The following is a 22,859-nucleotide window of genomic DNA, read 5'->3' on the forward strand; positions in this document are numbered from 1 at the left end:
GTGACATCCTAATTAAGTATCTAGTATATACCAAGTTCTGCTAGGCACTAGGAACACATATCAAGGTACAAGCCTTCACAGGCTGTTATAGAGTTCTGGGACTGCTCATCTCTCCCAATCTCTTCCGCTTTCACAAGAAATTGTGTTCACACTCTCTTGCCCCTTCAATCCAGGGTTTCAGCTGTGTGTTTTCAGACTCACGTTAATCTGACATCCCACTTTTAAGATAAAAAAGGAAGAAATAGAGGAAGGAGACATCATATTCCCTTACCAGTTGGAAAAGAGCGTACTCAATATATTGAGGGATAACTATGTCAGGCACTGAGGGGGATATGAACTTATTTAAACTCCATGAAAATCCTTTAAGAATACGTCATTTCCATTTTATAGATGAAGAAACAGGCTCAGGGAAAGGCTACTCCGTTAGAAAGTGGCAAAGCTAGAATTAAAATCTAAGTCTATCTGGCTCCTAAGCTGTTTCTGTTATATACTATACAGCAAAGAGAGTGGAAGAGGTAAGATTCTGGCACATGCCTTATGGGTGTATCTTTGTTCTGGAAAGAAGAAATGAAACCATGAAATCAGGTACTGGGAAATCACTAACAGATGACTCTCTCTCTCTCTGACATTAAGGTTCTTACTTACTTTATTGCTTCTATGGGCAGGAGAGGGGATCATGGGTGGTAGGGGGGCAGAGACTTCATGATTGATTTCATGGCTGAAATCAATGGGAGATGGTTGTTGGGAATGGAATCTTGTTCCTGAAGCACAGGGAAGAGGGCATAAGCATAGTGGGAGGATGAGAAGTAAGGGGAGAAGAGAGGATTGGTAATTAGATCTGCAGGCTCAGGAGGTATTGGAGCTCAAAATAAAAATATAGTCATGGGAAATTTATGCTTGGTCCCCACAGTGCTCAAGGCAACTGACTGGAAGATCAAATGCTCCTTTTCTCATCTTCAGCACAAGTAGAGCAGATGAGAGCGGAGAGATTCAGGAAGACCCACAAAACTCACTGTCATTAAAATTTCCACTCATTCATTCATTCATCCATCAAATACTTGTGCATGTATATATACTAGGCACTGTTATAGGTGGTTGGAATATGTCTGGAAAAAAAAAGCACAATTATCTCTACCTTCAAGAAATGTACACTTTGTTGATACAAGACAAAAAATAAACAACAAAAAGTAGCTCAAACAAGTACATTATATAGTATGGGAAAAGGAGATACATGTCAACAACAAAAGCAAACCAGGGTAAGAAGGTGGGAGTTTAGAGGCAGGGGCATATTGCAATTTTAAGTAGCGTGGTTGGAAAGGACTTATTGAAATGGTGACATTTTGGCAAAGACGTAAAGTGAAGGAGATAGCCATGTATATTGTTAGAGAAAAAGTATCTCGGGAAAAGGGAAGAAATAATAAAAAATAATAAGGAGGCAGGGGTCAAGAGAGGTGATTCAGATGAAAACTTTTGCAGGAGAAGGCAGAGAAATTGTGCAGAATTGTGGACCCTTGAATAAAACTTCTGCACAATCAAAGGGCCATAGGCATCTTTTTGAAATAGCCTGCTTTTCTTCTGATCCCTGGCAACTTCTATTAATTTCTAGACCCAATCGATATTTCATTTCCTCTGTGAAACTTTCAAACTCTTCCTCCTCTTTTCATCTCCTAAAATGTAATGGATTCATATATGAGATTATCACAGTAATCAATGATCGTTATAACAGTGATGATGATATTAATAATATATAACATTTACTGAGATCTTTCTCTGTAATAGCATGTTCACTTTATCTGCATAATCTTATATAATCTTCTTTCCAATCCAGAGGTAGGTACTACTCTTTTATCCTTTTTAAGAATAAGAAAATTGAGAGTTAGAGAATACTTTGTTCTAGCTTACATGGTCATTCAACATCTAGCCAGGAGGTGAACTGAGAGTCCATAATCTGAACAGCAGTAATCATGTTGTATCTAGCATAAATGGCTAAAATAATGAATTCTAGAGTCAGACTGGGTGTAATCTCAGCTCTGTTTCTGGCTAGCCAGGCGATTTTGGTGAAATTACTTAATGTCTCTGTGCTTCAGTTTTCTTTTACCTAAAAAGTGGCAATCATACCACTACCACTGCACACACACACAGGTTTTGCTAATTTTAAATATTTCAGTAGTACTCAGTATTGTAGTATTTGTAGTATTACACAGAACTAGAATTGACTATGTTTTTTGCATTACTTGGAATTAGCAAGTGGTGCTATTAAAATATTGCTTTAAATATTTGTTTCTTAAAAGCAGAGACTTTTCTTACTCATCTATAAAAATATAAAACTCAGAGCCAGTGCTCTATAACTGGATAACAAATATTCATGCAAAGGCTCATAATCTAACCTTTTAATTTTTGTTTTCATTTTTAACCCTCTTATTGAGGATGCCCCTTTTTTCTCTTCAAATATCAATGAAATTTACCTCCATTAAAGATTCTTCTAAAGATAACTACAAAGCATATATCTTTATAATTCTTCTAACCCCTTAAAAGAATATGTAAATTAAGTTAAAATGATATGCACTTAATTGCAATAATTTTCTGTAAAGGAGCTGAGAATAAAATAGAAAATTCTAATGTCATTTTCTATTTTGAATCCAAATTATAGCCAAAATATTGTATATTTTAACACAGCCATTTCTTAGAATAAAGTGGATTGAGATATGTAAAATAGGAAAGATTGGAACAATCCATCTATATTCATGTACCATACTACTGAAACTATTAATTGTGTAATCACAACATAGATCACAGTAAAATGAATTACTTTCTACCTTATACCACTTTAAGTTCCCTGTGGTCAGGAATTGTGTCTGTTTGGATTATCAGTGTAATATCAACACCTAGCATATGGTAGTTGCTCAATAATTATTTGTTGAATGGATAGTTTTAAAGGTAACATTTTGAGTATTATCATTAAATTTGAAAGCCCAAAAATTACAGTAAAAAAGAACTAACTAGGGCTATAAAATCTAGTTTGCCTCAAATGAAAAAAATTTAAAAATAAAACTGCATAATTTTCTGGGCTTCAGCAAAATATAAAATACTTAAACATAACATGACCTTTGGTTTACTGAATAATACATAATGAACTGTCAGTCATTATCGAGGGCCTAATGTAGGTTTTAACATGATGCAACAAGGCAGTATAGATTCAATTTTAGAGTCTATAGGACATTAAAATTCAGCTATCCCATGTACAACCAGTTAAGTTCAGAGATGAGGAAACCTAGTCCAAAAGTTTAAGTGTCTTATCCAAGCTATGATAGACCTTAATAAGTTGATGAGGATAACACCATCACACCCCTATGTGCTTAAGTTCTCTGCTGACTCTGCCACATGTTCATTTTGAATGATTAGATGTTTATTTGAGAGATCCCCGGGCACGAGTGAACAAGATAAGACTGTTTCAGTGTTTCATTATGTCTTATTTTTAGTTTAAACATGCTTTTTTGTTCTGGCATAAATTTTTTATCTTTACAATATTATTCACAAAGAATATTTACTTGGTTTTAAACATGCAAGAATCAGAAATCTTGAGTTTTTCTCCCTTTATTCACAACTTAATAGTTGTGTGATTTTTGGCCTTATGCTTTCTAGTTCACAGTGTACTAAAGAAATTCTTTTAAAGCTATAAAAGTACATTCAACTGTAAGGTACAAAAGCAATTATTTTATTATTAAATCAAAGCAAGAGTAAAAATCAGAAAATGAGATGTTTCTACTTAAATCCCAATTCTTTTGAAGTCCCATTTTCTGTGATTATTTCCTTTCTATTAATTTAGTGTGAAGATTTATAAAATGAACTGATGAAAAACAGAGTTATTGTTAAAATCTATGTGTTTTCTTTTCCTTTTCAATAACTAATTTCACTTAGGGTAACTCCCTAAAGACATTGGTAAATAAAGCTTTTCTGAAGTCATTAAAATTTTATTAAAGGATAAAGTTAATACTAACATTTTATTAAAGGACAAAATTAATAAAATAATAATTATTTAAGACTTTTATAACAATGAAAACATAGTCTATTCTGCCTTGGAAATACTGTAACGAAAGTCTACTACATAATGTTTTCACTTAATTAGAGCTAACACTGATATCATAAGAATATATCTGTCCATATTTTGGCTGACTACTTACATGGCTTATACTGTCTTAATGTGCAAAGCAAATCTCTATCACCCTATTTACTCATTAAGTTTGGGAAGGAAAAATTAAATTTGAATAGAATCAACCTAAATAAGAGATGTTCCTATGCAGTGAAGATGGATGAATGCAATTAAGATACATTTACCTTCCTGTATATTATTGATATTTATGTATACGACTGTAGCTATTAAATAGACTCACCATATTTTAGTTCATGGATACACTTTGTTCATTCAAAGAAAGAGTATTTTTGAAAAGCACAGATAATAAAGGATATTATAGAGAAGAAGAAATAATAAGTAATGTACTGAATTTATTTATAAGTGGTTCTACACTAACTTTGAAAATATGTGGCAACTGCCATGAATCCTGGAAGTAAAAAAGTTTGTGATTTGTTTGTCCCAGAAAATTTTCAAAGGAGAAATAAGATTAATTCATTTTAAATCAAAAGAAACCACTTGATACTCTTGGTTGAGGATTCTTACAGACAAGTAGCTGCTACCAACTAATAGGTATAGGAAACTACACGAATTTGGTTATCTGCAAAAGAAATTAGAGCCACTTTAGCAGAACAACTCAGGAATTAAACATAGTGGGATGCTTTACTTAATTGAAAAACTTAAAGTTCTGGAAATAAGATTATTTTACCAAATATTTTTGGTATTTGAGTCATGCACTACTAAATTGTACCCTTAAAAATCATATATATATATATATATATATATATATATATATATATATATATATATATAAACTATTCACAATCAAAATATTGAAGCTAGTAACTGCAGTGATTTGTAAAGCCAGTGACATGTTAAAATATACCTCAAAATGTACCCAATGAAAATACTGCATTTTCTTGAATAAAACATTTACCAAAATAGTTTAAAGTTTTATTCAATAATAACTTACACTAGCCTTTCATTCTTAAAGACGATTGATTAAACTGTAAGCACTAAACTCAGAAATCTGATGCTTCAGGGCCATATTAAAATATATTTTTTCTAAATGGCTACTTACAAGTTTTGGTTAATTTCAAGCTACAACTCAATCTACATTTAATTAAAACTCATATAATTATGTATATATAGGTTCGTTAGCATTTTCATGTATTAAAATAATGTTATTTATTAAAGAGATGCTTTGTTATTGGAATGATGATTTTTTAAGGGTCAACATTTTTAGAAATAAAACTACAAGGAAATTTTCACTACAATTTTAAAATCGGAAACATCCCCTGGGATTCCAAATTTATGTATTTTTTCTTCATTGATGTTTTAAATTTCCTCAATTTCTAGAAAATATTCTTAGATAAAACTACCTTCATGTTAATTCCAAATAAATCTATGGTATCACTTGAGAAAAACTGAGAATGCTTACTGTTAAAATTAAATTATGGAGAAATGGTTCACTAAAAATTCTGTGTCTGTGTACACATACATGCTTTGGGAAACAAGAGGGCAACTAAATGCTTTTCAATTTATTTGAATGTACTGGATAACTCTCTTAAGGAATAATTTATGTTCTGCATTACAATGTTATTTTCAAAATAATCAACTACGGCCCTGATAGAAGATATCCAAAGTTGAATTGTAGAAATTGTCATTAACTTTAGAATATTTTCCTGGCTACCAGTGTCCAATGATAAAAGTCACCTAATGCCGAAATTCTTATGAACATTCACTATATCCAAATCTGATGCCATATTTACTTCATTTAGAAATTGGCAGAAACTTCTGAATGAGTAAATAAAGCTGGTGAGAAATGAAATGCCAGTGTTCATTACGATTTGCCAAGTGGTTGACACGGTAACCTATGAATGTAGCATCAGTTGACATAATTTATCTCTCATTTTATAAGTACATATTTGTCTTATATTTTAATAAAATTGTATTGTAAATAATTTTCTATTCTCTATAGTAATAAATAATAGTATCAAGAGATGTAAAGTGTATTTATTTCGGTTGAACATAGGACTTATCTATAAATATGTCACCATAAAAAAGCAAAATATGTATTCAAAATTATGTATTTAATAATAATTTATTTTAATAATCTTATCTAAAAGGATCATTTCTGGTCCCAAAATCTATTCTTATAGTTATATATACAATCTAGACAATCAAAAGGAATAATTCATATACCACTAAATTAAGCTAATAACATCTCGTGTATGTAAGAACTGAAAGTATTATTTGAATTTTCATTTTGCTTACTCAATGCCCAGATAAACTTACATTTATATTCATTACAAAGATCATCATGTTTAATTTTCCTATACTCAATCAATACAGAAGATGAAATCTACTATTTTATTTGTTTTGGAATACATACAAAGGTTTTCTAGAATTATCTTTTCTTTTTTTCTTTTCTTGGGGATGGGAGGGGGGCAGGGTCTCACTCTGTTGCCCAGGCTGGAATACTGTGGTATGACCACAGCTCACTACAACCTTGACCTCCTGGGCTCACAGACTGTGTGCGCACCTCACCCTTCTGAGTAGCTGGGACTACAGGCATGTGCCACCACACCCAGCTAATTTTGAAACTGTTTGCAGAGATGCAGTCTCACTATGGTGGCCAGGCTGATCTCAAACTCCTGGGCTCAAGTAATCCTCCCCACTTGGCCTTGGCATCTCAAAGTGCTGGGATTACAAGTGTGAGCTACCATGCCTTGCACAGAATTATCTTTTCTAAAAGAAAATTCTAAGTTCCTTGATGTCCAGGACTTTGTCTGTCTTAACCACTGTTGTAACCCAGCCATTAGAATAGGGTGCATAGTAGGGGTACAATAAGTTTTTATTGAATAAATGAGTAGCAATATAGATAGAAATTTTTATTTAATTTACACAATCATTTTATATTGTTTTTTGAGAAGACTCTACATTTGTAATACTTTTTAGATTGGTTACTAGTTTTTCTAGTCCCAGAATTTCTATCCTAGAAATCAGACAGTAGCAGAAAGAATTACATTTAACTTCCAAATATGTAAATATAAACCATATTGAGGCAAGTACCTTAGAGATTAAAAGATGCTAAAATGTTCCTGAAACCTTCATAAAATATCAGTTTGTAGTCTTTTCCAATATTTGTAAAACAACCTTAATTTTTTTCTTGGTGATAATGTTTCCTTTTTCTTTCAAGCTAAAATCCTGAGGATATCTTGATTGTTTACAAATACAGAAAATAGTGTCACGGTTAACTAGGGCTTAAATTACTCTGCCATATGCACACATACTAAAAAAAATCTGTAAGTTTACATGACTAATTATGCTGCTTCTGAGATACCACATCTACTTATCTGCTGAATAAATATTACCAATGTGTTGGCTGAATTTCTGCTTGAACCAGAAGAGAAGCACCTCAAACACCCAAAAACCTTTGTGACCAGTCAGGAAAACACATTTGAAGATAAAGCCTATATATATATATAGGCTTTATATATATATATATAGGCTTTATATATATATATATATATATAGGCTTTATATATATATATATATATATATATATATATATATATACACCATAAAATACAAAAACTGGGTCAACTTCAAACTGAGAATAACAACAAAGTAATGGAAAATATATGTTGTGGCACTTCTGACATATGTGCATAAAGTGGATTCAAAGCACTGATGCTATTTTTAAAAACCTACCTTGTGGACTGACCCCTTAGCCCTGGACAATATTGTGTTTAACAATACAGTATTTATAAAATATATAAAAACCAGGTATTTTACTTTATAAGACAGACATTTCTTAATATAATCAAAGTGTACACAGCAGCAAAACAAGACAACTGAGATAAAACCATCAACCAATATAACAAACAACAGGCTCTGTGACAGATTTTAATATACTCTAAAGCACCTGAGAATTTTTATTTATTTACTTGTCAACAAAAGCAGTATTTAAATTTGTTTCCAGAAATTCAAAACACAATCAAATGCTCTTCAAAACAGAACATCCTTTCAATGGATCCTGACTTCACTGTGTTTAAACTCTGCCATTTGTATGCTGTCCTCATTTCAGTAAATATTCTGAGGTGCTTTACTAGAGCTGGCTACATCCAACCTCAGGCTCCTGGAATAAAATACACCATATTCAACATTTCTCTTGGTTATCCTTCAGTTGGTGGCCTATAAGCTTCTAGAAGCCACTTGTCTGTGAGGAGGAGTTGACTAGTACCTGTCATTCTCCGGAGACGCATGCTGGATTTGAATCCTGGGACTAGGAGGTCGTCTCCTATCTAGGGAGGGGGACCATCTACCCCTGTTTGCCCAGTGAACAAGACAGGAAAAAACAGGACATTTAGTAACTCCTAAAATAAAAGAATACATGGAACAAGAGGACTGGAAAAGCACCCCATAAAGGCAAAGTGTAGATTCTTTTCTCCATAATTTAAAATCTTCACTATTATAAGCCTTGGAAAGATAAGTTACAATACTTTAAGAACATAAAACCTATAATCTTACAAGTGTATAAAGAAACAATTTATTTGGGAAGATGTTTGGAATCCGCCTAGTAAGTGTAGTTTTGTTCTTCCAAAATGTGCTTCTATGTGCATATTTAATCTATAAATATATAAATATTAATGTAACTTTAAGTTCTTAAAGATGCATCTTTAGGAATATGGCTTATGTTTGAATAAATAGGTTTAATAAGTTACCAATGATTTTGTGATACCAGGCCTTGAAATTACTGGGGAGAGTTGCAAAGGTGGGGATGTGTGAATTTAATACAAAGTAGGAGCACAGTTAAGTAGAAGAAACAAAAATGTTCTTTAGTGTTGAAACAGTGACATGAAGAAATAATTCATTGGAAAGCTACCAGTGAATTCTTAAGTTTTCTTGTCAAAAACCACAGGGCTAATTACTGAACTTTAAAGGCTGTAAGTAAATGATACTGATAAATAAAAGCAAAGAACATAGATACATGAAATGATAAATTAGCATTAATTTTTTTTTAGTTTCACTGGTATTTATTTGCAAAAGTATGTCAATTAAATGGATGCTTTTTAGCTCAGCATTTACAATAATACTTTTCTTGTGATTAACAGTAAACACAAGTTAGAAAACTATTTCATTCCTTTGTTAAGCTACCTTTAGATTCTGTCTGTGTACAGCCACAAATTTCAAATATCTAGTTAAAACTGAGGAAATAAGACACTGAATGGGTCAGAATTAAAATTTTTTATTTATTATATATGAAAATTCCAACAGGATATTTTTCTCTAGATATTGGCTTTCTTGTATGAAAGAAGGAATAACTGGATAGTCTTAAAGGACTGATTTAGGTATACGATTTTATAATTATCCAAAGGAGTCTAGTCCTAACATTTCAAAAAGAAAGTTTTCTTTTTGAAAACTTGCCAGATATAACTTGGTTTACTGAATATTTTAGACCATCTGGCCAAACATAGCAAAGGGCTTCTGTCACTCAGGATATGCGAGGTCATCAGATACTCAATTCTGAAATTCTCTGAAAGCCTCTGTTTAATCTATCTTAAATAGACAAACTTAGCATGATTCAAGTCAGGCTTTGAAGAAGCCATGAAGCAAGTGAAGACACTGAATAGCAGATTTTGAGCAGAAGATAAAAATGTGTGGAACATACTCTTAAAGGTGATAAATGTTTATAAAATAACCTTTTGCATTAATTTTATTTAATTTTTAAAAATTATTTAAAGGATTGGTCAATCCAATCTGAACGTTTTAAAAAGTTTCTTTTCACTGTACTGGCTTTTGTTTATAGATAAAATGAAGAAATATTTGTAAAATAATTGGAAAACAATTACGACGACAGAATTTTCTACATTAAGGTATATACTCAGTTGTGTTAAAACTTTTGGTGTTATTTGGAAACACAAATACAGACTTAGTATTTTTCTGTGAAGTAATAATATTAACTGGACAGAATTATGAATAACCTTGCTTCCTAGGGCAAAATTCCAGTCCTTGTGCTTATTTAAACATAAAAGTAAAGAAAAGCAAGTAAAAATGGCATAATTATGAAACATGCAGTGAAAGCTGTGAAGGAGAAAGATGTACATTTAGAAACAAGCAATTGTGAATGCAAGCGATTAAAAGGTAATTTTAAACAAATATTTGGTCTAATACATGTATATTTGTACACTTAAAGTCCTTCTGAATATGCTGATATGTAGTACCAATAATAAATCTGTTTGCTTTTTTCCCATATACAGTGGATACAACGAGAGCAGGATCAATTTATATCCAAGTTTTTGTCCTAAGAATAGATGTCACTTAAGTTTTAATAGCACATCTTTGTAAGTTTTAAATATACTAGCATATTTTATATGCTTTCTATAATAGGTACTACTTCTGTTTTTTTTCCTATTACAAAGAATGACCAAAATTAGAATCTTTATCTCTCTTCCCAACTCTGGTTATTGAGAAATATACACAGCTTCAACTTTCATTTTTATTTTCATTTTACAAGCTAATATGGCAGGCTACATTGGAGATTTTAATCATAAAGTTGAACTAAATCGGTCCTTTCTTGATTTGTATTTCCAAACCAGCCTATCTAAAAGTTCATTGCTTAGTTACTTAATAAATTATTCATACTTTAGTATCAGGTATTCTAAATTCATTAATTGAGGAACATCTATTTCTTGGGAGCCCACTCCTTTCACTGTGATCAGAAGAAAAGAAGAAAGATCACTCTGAAGGCTATAGGATTGAATAAACAGGCTGTGAACTCCCTGCAGAAGGAAATAGTGAGGCTTTTTTTTTTTTTTTTTGATAATTACATCCATTATGCATAGCACAGAATAAATAAATATTTGTGAATGTTTAAGTAAATAATGACATAAGGCTATTGGCTTTGGGGATAAGGAATAATGAGAACCTTAACCAAGAAATAAACAGTGCTATTGATATAAGGGGATTGAGAATTCATAGGCCTCAGAAAGCAATTAAATGATACTTATGTTGTAGCTCTTCCCTCTCCCCCAGGCATTGATAAACTTTAAAACAAATGTATATGTGTGTTTAAATGTGTTATTAATACCTGTACTTGCATATACACACATCTTTTAATGGTGCATACCTCTTGGCAGAACATGGCTAAGAAGCTTAATTATCTAAAAAAGGCATTATATAAAAATGTAAATCATTAATTCCATAAATAGTACAAATTAAAAATATGAGGTATTACAACATTAGAAACCAAAACAAATGAGATAACTGATTATACACATATATATTTTTATTGTGTCATTGTGTTTTCAATTAATAATTTTAGTCCTTAAAATTTTTCCCTATTATTTTAAACTAAATTTCGCTTATTTTATTTTTTTTCTTGAGACGGAGTCTTGCTCTGTCGCCCAGGCTGGTGTGCAGTGGCACCATCTTGGCTCACTGCAACCTCCGCTCCCCGGGTTAAAGCGATTCTCCTGCCTCAGCCTCCCTAGTAGCTGGGACTACAGGCGCACACCGCCACGCCTGGCTACTTTCTGTATTTTTCATAGTGACGGGGTTTCACCATGTTGGTCAGGCTGGTCTCAAACTCCTGACCTAGTGATCCGCCCGCCTCAGCCTCCCAAAGTGCTGGGATTACAGGCATGAGCCACCACGCCCGTCCAGTACTTATACTTTGAAACAAGATCTATGATATATATTTCAATTCAATATATAACTGTTGATTTTTAGGTAGGAACCTCCTTTCCCTTAAGTCTCATGTTTCCATTCTGAGGGAAATTCATTCAAGTAAGCCTTTCCTCATTGCACCCCAAGGAAGAAAGAGTGGCTTATATGATAGGTGACAATGGTAAAGAATTGGGCACAGGAAACTTAGCCCTTTCTGGATTCCTTTTTCCAAATTATGATGCCTGCAAACAGCACAATAAACAAACTTGTAAAGCAGTGATGAGATCTGAGGCCTGACCCTGCAGCAGAAGTTTGTGTGGCTCAGTGAATCTGGCTGATTCTGGGATTAGTTATTAGCCATCTTGCAGACTCAAAGCCACAGCTTTCAATTCTGTTCAAAGTACTTATATTGAAAATTAAATCTCCCATCTTTCTAGTACCTGGGTCTAACTCACAGCTCAATCCAAATTTGAAGTGAAAAATAGAAGGTGTTTTTTAAGCCCCTAAACTCCCCAAATGAACCATTTACCAAGTAAAAAATACATCATGTTGTCACTATAGATGGGAAAGAGAAATAGGATATTATCCCTGTCCTCAATTAGAAATTATAACATTAAAAACCAAACAAAATGAGATAACCGATTACATACATATGTATTTTTATTGTCTGTTCTAATTAGTCATTTTAGTCCTTAAATATTTTTCCCCAATATTGTTTTAAACTAAATTTATTTTAATTAATACAGATAGTTATACTCTGAAACAAGACCTATGATATCTATTTCAATTCAATTTATAGCTGTTGATTTTTAGCCAAGAACTTCCTTTCCCTTAAGCCTAGTGTGTGTGTTTCTTCCACTATATGGCAATATCGTGGAAGAATATCACAATATAGTGGAAGACACAAACATACTACAGTGCTAAGTAAAATACAATGTATTTTAATAGAAGTATATAAAATTAGGTGGGCCCAGAAAAGATAGTAAATAATTCTGACTGGCAAAAGAAAAGGAAGTATGTGCAAGTGTTGGTGGCAGGACTGAGGACAGGGGAGGAGGTTAGGAAGGGTTTTACAAAGATATGGTATTTAACCTATATTTTTGAACAGTGAGCAGAATTTTTAATCAGACAACAAAGGAAGAAGAATATTTTAATTTGAATAGAAAGAAAATGAGATATAAGTTAATAAAGACTATTAGAACTTAAGAAAATTAATGGGAGCAGGAGTGTCACTGGAACTGGAGAAGGGCTATTTATCAATAAATTCAAGGTGAGGGACCTGTTCCGAAGGAATTGATTGAATTTATTGTGACTGAATTTGTGACGGAGCAGGAAGACAAGTAGTTCCAGATTATGTGGCTGGTTATATGTCAAAACCGTAAAATGAGAGAAAAATTTAGAAAGAGGAAGGATTTTGCTGTAAAGGGACTGAAGGGGGGATAATGAAGTTGATTTAGACATCACCATTTAGAAATTTAGGCCTGGTAGGGTCTGGTCAATCACAGTGGAGGGTTGTCTTCATATGCATTGGAGTGGGAACCTTTTATAGAAATAAAATTTAAGGAACAGGACAGCATGGGTGGGGCAAAAGAGGAAAACTGAAGGTGGAGCTAGGGAAATACCTATCTTTATAGGACAGGGGAGTAAGACAAACCTCCAAAGGAGACATCATAACAGAGGTTTAAGAAAATCTGTAGAGGTACTTAATGGAGGAGAGATTCAAGTGACAGGGTGGGTAATGTAAAATGTTGCAAGATGTTGCTGAACAACTAGGGAGCCAATGTAAACCACAGAAGAATTTCAGTACAGCTACAGAGCACTAGGAATGAGTAGATGTCAGATTGCAGGAATTACTGGAAGGTAAAAAATGCAGGTGGTTAAGTATAAACTACCCTTTCATAAGCCTTCATCAAGGATAAGATTGCTCTGAAAGGCCAAGGAAGAAGGTAAACCATCCAAGAAAAGTAAGTTTTCTCTAGTGGCTCTAAAAATCATTGCTTCTGAACATGTAAGTAATAATTTGTTTGAAAACCTAGAAAAGCAAAGGTTAATAGCAGGCCTGTAAGTCACTCCTTGCCAATCAGGGAAGCAAGGGAAATGGGAAGATATAAATGATAAATTATTTCTTATTACAAATAAACCTCAAATATATTGATTTAAGAAGCATAACTGAATTGGAATAATTCACTGAATTATGGTAACCCACAAGCATGTTTTCCATTTGTGTAATCAACAGAACATGAAATGGAGGTGCTCCTAAACTAAAACGTTTTCCTTTCCAAACTGCTTTCTACATGCATTATTCAAAACTCATCCGTTAAAGTAGGCCAAACCATGTAACAAGGGAGAAACAACAGGTATATCTGATGGTTTTCAACTCCTTCAGGAAAAGAATGCTGCTCTTTTATCTTCTGAATCATTAGAAAGGTATTATATTGAGTACTGAGTGTGCTTTGACAATTTCACCCTTTATCTTAACAGAAAACTTGTGTTAAAGGTTAGGAGTTCAGTTGGTATAAAGGCATGTAAATGTTAATCAAAATCGTTTGACCATACATAGTTGACAAATTTGTAGAAATAATGTTCATCTCTTAAGAATATAAAATTAAGTTTTTAAAATATTTGCTCTAACATTTTATTTACTATGTATATATTAGACATTAATACAATAATCTCTGTGGTAAATTAGAGAAATTAAGTAGCCTCGAAAACCCTCTAAGCCTCCCTTCTCCTACTCTTCGCATACTGTCTGGGGGCTTTATATGCATTCTCCAAAGATAACAAAGTCACCACTCTTGATACTGTTATCTTCTGCTTCAAAGCTGCTTTATAGGCATGTTCACAAAGGGTACTTGTAGTCTCTATCCTCCAAACCAATAAGCATCTACAGCTTCTGTAATTACTTGATGAAACCTTATCTAAGGTTTATTTTACATTACATAAAATAATTGTTATTTATTTTACATTACATAAAATAATTGCTGTTCTTCTTGGCAACAAAGTGATCCCAATAAATTTAGGATCATTGATAATACCAAGACTTGTTTCATTGAGTTTTTAAATGAAAAATTCCTTTTTATTCAATATGTAGAGTGAATATATGTTTTCAATATTTTTTCTTCTTCTATTCAAGGTAAATACACTCACTTGGACTTTACAACAATCTGTACAATAACTGTCCCTAGATTATTTGTCTGCTGGTTGACCTGCTTTAAGGGTATTATCTGACAGATTAAATTTGCCAACATGGAGATTTATAAACTCTGTGGCTTCAGTGTCACAAGGGAACATATGCTAGATAGGCTCACCATAAGAATAGACCTGCACTGTCTAGTACAGGAGCCACAAGCCACATGAAGCCATTGAGCACCGTAATGTGGTTAGTCCAAAGTGGGAGTGGTGCAAGTACAAACTGTCTTTAGTATCTATAACTTATTATGCTGTAAAAAAGGGAGTGCAAAATATCTAATAGTTTGTATAATAATGACATGTGAAAATTATATTTTTAATATACAGGGTTAAAAAATTAAAATTAACTTAATCCTTTTAGTATGGCTACTACGAAATATTAAAGTATCAGCTTGCATTATGTTTCTATCAGATGGCACTGATATGGATAATATTAAAAATGTCAGGCTTCTATGGTCAGAAGATTCCGCTGACTTGAGAATTTCTATCCTTGTTTTACTACTAACCAGAAACATGTAAGAAAATAATAACTAAACATATTTTAAAATTTTCTTGCTACTCTTGAAATTACTTGGGGGAAGGGTTATATTTGACTAAAGAGAATGATAAAACAATTCCAATTACGATTTTAGAAGACTCTATAGTCATTTCAACCAAAATTTATGTTACAAAAGTAAAGGGATACAAGACAGTAATTAAATTTCACTTTTTTCTATTACACATTTTACAAATATAAAAGAACACACAATTTAAAAGTAAATTCTTAAGGCGCTAAAACAAGGTATATATACACGTGTACCTATTGTTCAATTCCAGAAATAAATATCTCATAAATAAATGAATAGACTCAGATTAGAAAGTTACCTAAAGAAAAGCTTTAAGTAGCCTACTAAGAAGGAGAAGTGGGTTACATTAGTACAACTAAATATTTTTCTTCAGGATTTGTAAAGAGGTAGTACGCAAATGTCTTCTGAATGACTTCTAATTAAAAAGAGATAGCAATTATAAACAAGACTATCAATTATAACTAAGTCTATTAAAATTATAACTAAGTCTATTAAAAGAGTTCCATCACAATGGAAAAATTAGATGCTTACATCTAGGAGACGGTGTAACACATCATCAATGAATTTATTTGAATTGAAATCAGAATTTATTAAAGTTTTAAGCAAAATTGTCTGTGTACATATATATGTATTTCTTTTTGTCAGGCATCAGGAAATCTATGAATAACATCATTTTTTGTTGTCAAAGTATAATTTAATGTAAAACATTATATCAAAGAGCAGATTGATTAAAAATGAATGTAGATATACAAAGGAAGTATTCTACTTAAAAAGACTTCCCGTTATGAGTTTATAGAAGATTGCTGTTAAACCTATAAATACTATTTATCAGTGCTACTAAGAGGAAAGTGATCCTCCCCTTCGGATAATTCACTGGACCTTATAATATTATCAGCATACTGAAGGTTTCCTGAATAGTCAATAAAATGACTGAACAGCAACAAAAGGGGAAAAGCAGCAGCCAGAAGCAGTTACAAATTACGTCACACCATTTGCAACAACATTCATAGAAATATGTGTATGTGTACCCTTGGGTTTATCCACATACGCATATCTCTAAATAGACATGTATAATAAGGGAAGGGGAAATGTAGACAGTTAGCAAAGTGTACATGAATGAATAAACCTGTGAGGCTGTCATGAAACAAAACAAAGTGATTGAAAAAAATCACTAGTACAAATGATAAGAAATTAAGAAAGTCTTTATTTTATACCTTTCTCGTTCTGGTGAATGCAAACTAGTATCTGGTCTCAAGCAGTTGGTACTAGCACTCCTAGCCCTGTCAAGAAAGGGCTGCAGTTCACTAGTGCCAGTGCATTGCATCCAGTGGTAGAAGAGAAAGACAGAGAAAACAAAGAAAGGAAGACCATGTTAGAGAGTAAAGCATAAAATAATGTCCCCTTTACACAAAATGTAGAATCACTGGGATTCAGTTCATAAGGGTGTGAGAGAGTTGACAGAATGACAGTGTAAAATTTTGTTTAGAAAATGAAGCTAAACAAAGATTATGCTTAAATTGCTTTGCATAATTTTTAAAAGTGTCTCAGACTGAAAAATGAGACTAAATCACACCTACTTATGAAAAAAACTGGATACAGAGAGCACTAAAACAAAATGCCTAAAATTTCATTACCAGGAACAGATGCCACACCAAAACAAAATGAAGGACATCAGAGGAGAAATAATTTTACAACTCAACTTTTTTGGTTCACAACAATAAACAAGGGAAATGGAAGACATCACTTCCAAATGTTCTTACCTAACCAGTATTTCATCAGTAAATCTCAATACTCTTGAGTTAAAGCACTCATGATGAAGGGAAATGTCCTGTCTAGTCACTGATTTGGTCTTAGTATGTGCAGGCAGAATTGAGCTTCACAAATTAAAATTACACAAAAATAAAATAAAATAAATTATAATTAAAATCAACAAGTACAACAATATACAAATGACAAAGCAACTAGAATTCTGACATTTGAGTTAGTAGATTTCATTCAGAGAGAAATATTCTAGTACTAAGTTTTACAGTTAAAACGATTTTAGATATCATTAGTTTAATGTTTCTCACTGTATAATTATTTCAAAAGAGTATTTTATTAAAGTGTAAATTTTCTATTTAATGTTTTATTAGAATGTGAATTTTCTATTTTTAGTAGGCCAGGGATTAGGAATTACTTTATAACTGGATGGGACTCACTGTTATGGCTCTTACCTGTAAATATTCCAGTGAGAACTGCTCTGTAATAAAGGCATCTTGGGAGGTAATGTTTTATAGTGCCTAACAACATGTCTGGAACGTAGCAACACAAACGCGCAGGAAACAGAAAAATATATATGAAACCAATTTTATTAAGATATTCAGAAAGTAGGAGGCCTCTAAAGCTATATAAATCTTTTGTCTTTTTTTCTCAAAAGAACCACAATAACTATTTGAAGGGAAGACTACAATTATTAAAATATGAAATCATAGACACTTGACTTCATAAAATACTCAAAATTATTATTTAATTATCTGAATTAGAAAAATACCTGCTAACCAAACTCTATGAATTATCATTGATCAATATGTAAATGTGCTACTTAATCTCTGATTTAATATTATGCCTACTTCTATGAAAGTAAACAACTCATAGCTAAAAGTAAAAATCAACTAATTTATATAATTTTGGGGTTACAATATGACTAAAAGAGTTAATGTTCTAAAACAAGGCAAAGTGTTGACTAGCATTCCAGGGACAAAGCTGGTCATAGTATCAAACTGCAGCAAAAAAAAGGAAACAGCAAAAGGCCAAGAAGTGATTGCAGAGGAGCAAGCTTTTTTTACTTATCAGCTTCTGTCTGGATCCAGACCCAACCACAGGAAATTTTCCTTTGGAAGTAGGGTAAGATAGGCATTAGATGCAAACCAGAATATGGATTTTGAATTGGCAGAAAATTGGCCCAACGGCACCTGATTCCTTTAAAATCTGTGAGGGTTTCTGGACTGTCTATGCCAAGAAGGACAAACTAGGTCCAGCCATATATTTTTTTGATAATTTAATAATGTTCTATAAATTTAATTACTAATTATGAAAATCCATTATCTACCTCAGCTAGCAGTAAAGCATAATCAAGAGGGAAGGGAATAAACATTTATCAAAGACTTCCTAAACATCAAACACCTCACTGGTTTAATCATGTTTATATTAATGATCAAATCAAAGGAAATCCCTTAAAGCTTCAGTTAAAAAATGAACTAAAATGCCATTTTCTTTTCTTTTCTTTTTTGAGACAGAGTCTCACTCTTGTTGTCTAGGCTGGAGTGCAATGGTGTGATCTTGGCTCACGGCAACCTCTGCCTCCTGGGTTCAAGCAAATCTCCTCTCTCAGCCTCCCAAGTAGCTGGGATTACAAGCACCTGCCACCACACCCACCTAATTTTTTTGTGTGTGTGTGTGTGCGCGCGTCTGTGTGTGTGTGTTTTTTAGTAGAGATGGAGTTTCACCATGTTGGCCACACTGGTCTCAAACTCCTGGCCTCAAGTGATCTGCCTGCTTCAGCTTCCTCCTTATTAAGTACAAGTTGAGGACAAATTTTACTGAAACTAAAGATTTAGCCTCCTTTCTAGATAGTCGAGTCTTCAACTCCTAACCTCAGGCAAATATCTTCAGTAATAGGTTGCTATAAAACTTTTCTAAGCATTGCTTCAAAAGTGATTTTTTTTTCAATAATGGGATCAACATAGAATGGGAAACAGCTAGAAAATAGTACAAAATTTATAGTCCGAATGTTCACGTTCCTGCCTTGGCTTTGCCACTTACTGGCTGTAACCCGGATAATTCGATTAAGTCTCCAAGCCTGTTTCTACATCCACAAAATGTGGGAAATAACTTCCACTTAACAGAGGTGTGTGATAACCTGTACACAATATTTAGGACACAGTAGGATACAGTAAGGCAACTACAGCCTTTTCTCTATACTACCACTTCCTCGACACACGTTTTACTAAAAAAAAGGTTGGGAAATTAAATAATTTGGGAGAGAAGAAACTAAACATACAGATTTCTTTAGAACATGACTTTAATATGCTGTGTGTATTAAATTTCAAGGTAGACATTTTCGGTTGCAAAGTTTCCAAAATGTATTTGACTCACAAAAACTCTTATTGGTGAAACATCTCACAGGACAAGTTTTCATATTTTTGGAAAAACTAGTTAAGTAGAAGATATCAAATAGACCTGATTTTGAATCCTTACTCTATTAGTCATCAAATAAACTTTCTTAGCTTTTTTCCTCATCTCTAAAATCAGGATAATAATATTCACAACATATAATTACTTTCAGGAAATTGACATAAAGTACATTAAGTATTTAACACTGTGCTTGTTATTAAATAAATGTTATTTTCCTTATGTTTACTAGAGACTAGTAAATCCTCAGATTTTATTTTTAAAAGTCCTAAGTGAACATGGTATGATGTATTTTGAAAGCTTTAGATTTTAGCCATGGATAGTTATATAAATAATAAGTGTCTATAGTTTATATGAAACTAAACTATATTATTGATATATCCATATAAAGTTGTGGTTATTTATATGTACACATTTTGACATTCATTTTTATTCAGATATAAATTAATGTTTTTATAAATACATGAATATAAACAGAGAAGAGATTACATACACATACACGCACATATTTTTGAACTCATGTTGTCTCCATACTTTTAGCATTACACATTAGAGAATGAAAGACAGGAAGGAGAAAAGACACTGGTAATATATGTTTTGCACTGACACATTTGGCTAGCTCAGCTTCCGCTTCCTATCTTATTGTCGTAGTACCTGTCCACAGGACATTATCTGCCTCACTGAATATTCATCTATTTTTAAGTTGTATACATACAAATATGATTATTTGCTTAAATCAGGAAATGCAAAGTCAACATACAGAGACTATTAAATAGGACTTGTGGAGCTCAGAATTATTAGCAAAGCACCAATCTTAAGGATAAGATTATATAAAATGATGCAACTATTATATAATATTATATAAGTATATAATATTTTACAAGTACAAAATAAGGGAAAGAAAAAATATCTTTAGTTATTATATTTATACCACTGGTGTGAGTATCCTAGAAATATTCATACACTGAGTGCTAGGCACACACTAAGTAGCTTAAAATATAAGGATTTTTTTTGTGTTTGTTTTGTGTGCATGTTTTTTATTTCTTTTGAAGCTTCAGTCACATCAAGAGGAGTGTGAGAAAACTTTCAGAATTAGTAAATGAACCATTGTTTTAAGAAACTGTCAAGAAGAACAAGTAATAATAAACCTGGATAGTGCATGCTTTGAGTTTCAGTAGGTTTTTACAATATGCATGATTTTACATTTTTTTCTCAGCAAGCAGAACTAATATTTCCTCGATTTTTTCCTGTGGCACTTCAAGCAAACATGGCAGTAGTTATGAGTAGTATAACTTCAGACTGTAAAAAGTTCAAACAATTTTTATTAGCCCAATTTGTTTGCATTATTGGGCAGGACTACATATTACACACAGACATAATAAACCATGCATTTGTCTTTGCATCCCAAGTACTGCGGTAATACCTCTTTCCTTCTCTTTCCTCTTGCTTTTTATTGCCTAAAATGTTTGAGTTTGATTATTATGTGTTAGTTTGTTTCACTGACTTACTACTTCCTTAACTTCTATATTCATTTCAAATATACATTAAGTATTTATAGAATATGTTCCATGAGTAATCTGTAAGAAGTTTTACTTTGGATATGAAATTAAAGATGTAATGAGATTAACATAAAGCATCAGGCTCTAAGCTCCAATTTAGAAGCAAAAATTATATCTTTTGTCGCTTCTAAAGAGGCATTCATATTGTTATATGCCTTTGTGGGAAAGTTTGTACTGCAGCATTTCTGACAACTGGTGGGCTAGGATAGTTAAGATCAGGTTGAACATCTTCACTTTTCATCAAGAAAGAAGCTGAAGCTCAGCCATTAAAAGTGAACTGTTAAAGATTTTATCAAAAGCAAACAGAATACAAACAATAAATTCTAAAAGGAAATAAAAAAGGCTAAAACAGAGCAAACTTACAATTATGAAACAATGACACTGCCATACACAGATTAGACCTCTTGTGACTAGACAGGAATATGTGTGGGAAGGTTGGGGGCACTCACAGTGCGCATTTAGAATTTTAATTGCAGAAACTGGTTCCTCAGTTTTAGAAATGCAAACAGTCCCAGAGAGGCCCACTGGTCTCTGGATTTTTGAATCTACAGATGGCAAAGTAGTCTGCCTGAATCGGAACTGAAATATATTTGGAACCTTTTCCATAACCTCAATATAAAACAAAACAAATTTCGAAAACTTGGGAAATTTATTTGACCTGCTTGTAATAATACCACTAAGGGAGAGACGGAAGAATAATAGAATGGAAAGAGAATCATCACACACAGTCACCATTACCAAATCCCTGTATTTACCTGGTAGTATGTAGGCATTCTGCACTTCGTCCTCGTTTTGCTCTGGGCAGCATAAGAAGCTCACTGCACAGACAGGATGGGTGGTGAGTGAAACAGATAAATTATGTGACATGGGTTATGCCAATGGTATGCCAATGAAAACATGAAAAGGGAAGAAACCAGATTGTCTGCACTAGCATATTTGCTTGAGAGGTTAAACAAAAATAAACATGAAAGCATTTAAAAAATTTAAACAATAAAGTACAAATATTATGGTTGAAGTCCTAGCTGTTGCTGATTTGCCATTGTATTTCAAAATGATTTTATAGAATATTAAAACAAAACAAAATTAAATATTCCTCAAATAAGATATTGGAATCTGTTTCCAATTATAGACAACTATTTTTTTAATACTATAAATTTGGCCTGATACTAATGGGAACTCTGAACATTTTTATATCTTTAGAACAAATTAAAGCATGATAGTTTTCTTGGCTTTTATAGCCACTGAAAATGCAATACCATATTTTATGTTTCTTATTAACCAACTAACAATATAATTGATTAGAATTTTTATTTTAAAATTAATACTTTATCTATATCCAAATTAATTTCACTATATTGACTGCCCTGGTCAAGTAGCCCTGTGCTTTCCCTCCTCACCTAAATTCATGGTGGCCCAAATGAATGTTAATAAAATAGCCCTCATTCAACTCAAGCTGAAATGTCTGGAATCCTATTCCTCAGAGCAGCTCTTCATCCTAGTACCTATTGTGACTCCATTCTTGAAGATCACAACGCTACTTTCCACAGTAGGATGGCAATTAGGTAGGTTAAG

General features: G+C 32.6%; 1 protein-coding gene across 50 annotated transcripts in view; it reads right to left on the minus strand.

The window, feature by feature from the left end:
* The window catches only part of RIMS1 (regulating synaptic membrane exocytosis 1), a 531,588-nt gene that overhangs the window by 126,702 nt on the left and 382,027 nt on the right, over window positions 1–22,859 (minus strand). For 22 of the 50 annotated variants that reach the window (XM_063630352.1, XM_055256450.2, XM_055256434.2 and 19 more), the window contains 2 exons: window positions 22,043–22,105; window positions 16,773–16,862 (listed from right to left, as the gene is read on the minus strand). The exons of 3 other annotated variants lie outside the window; for them this stretch is intronic. In XM_063630352.1, the coding sequence (XP_063486422.1) occupies window positions 16,773–16,862; window positions 22,043–22,105 (153 nt within the window). Of the gene's footprint in view, window positions 1–8,378; window positions 8,463–16,772; window positions 16,863–17,318; window positions 17,433–17,771; window positions 17,850–22,042; window positions 22,106–22,859 lie in introns of all 50 variants that reach the window. 25 more of the 50 variants (XM_063630499.1, XM_055256426.2, XM_055256422.2 and 22 more) reach the window with 7 other exon arrangements.

This window comes from Symphalangus syndactylus, chromosome 2, assembly GCF_028878055.3.
Source record: "Symphalangus syndactylus isolate Jambi chromosome 2, NHGRI_mSymSyn1-v2.1_pri, whole genome shotgun sequence".
Classification (NCBI taxonomy): domain Eukaryota; kingdom Metazoa; phylum Chordata; class Mammalia; order Primates; family Hylobatidae; genus Symphalangus; species Symphalangus syndactylus.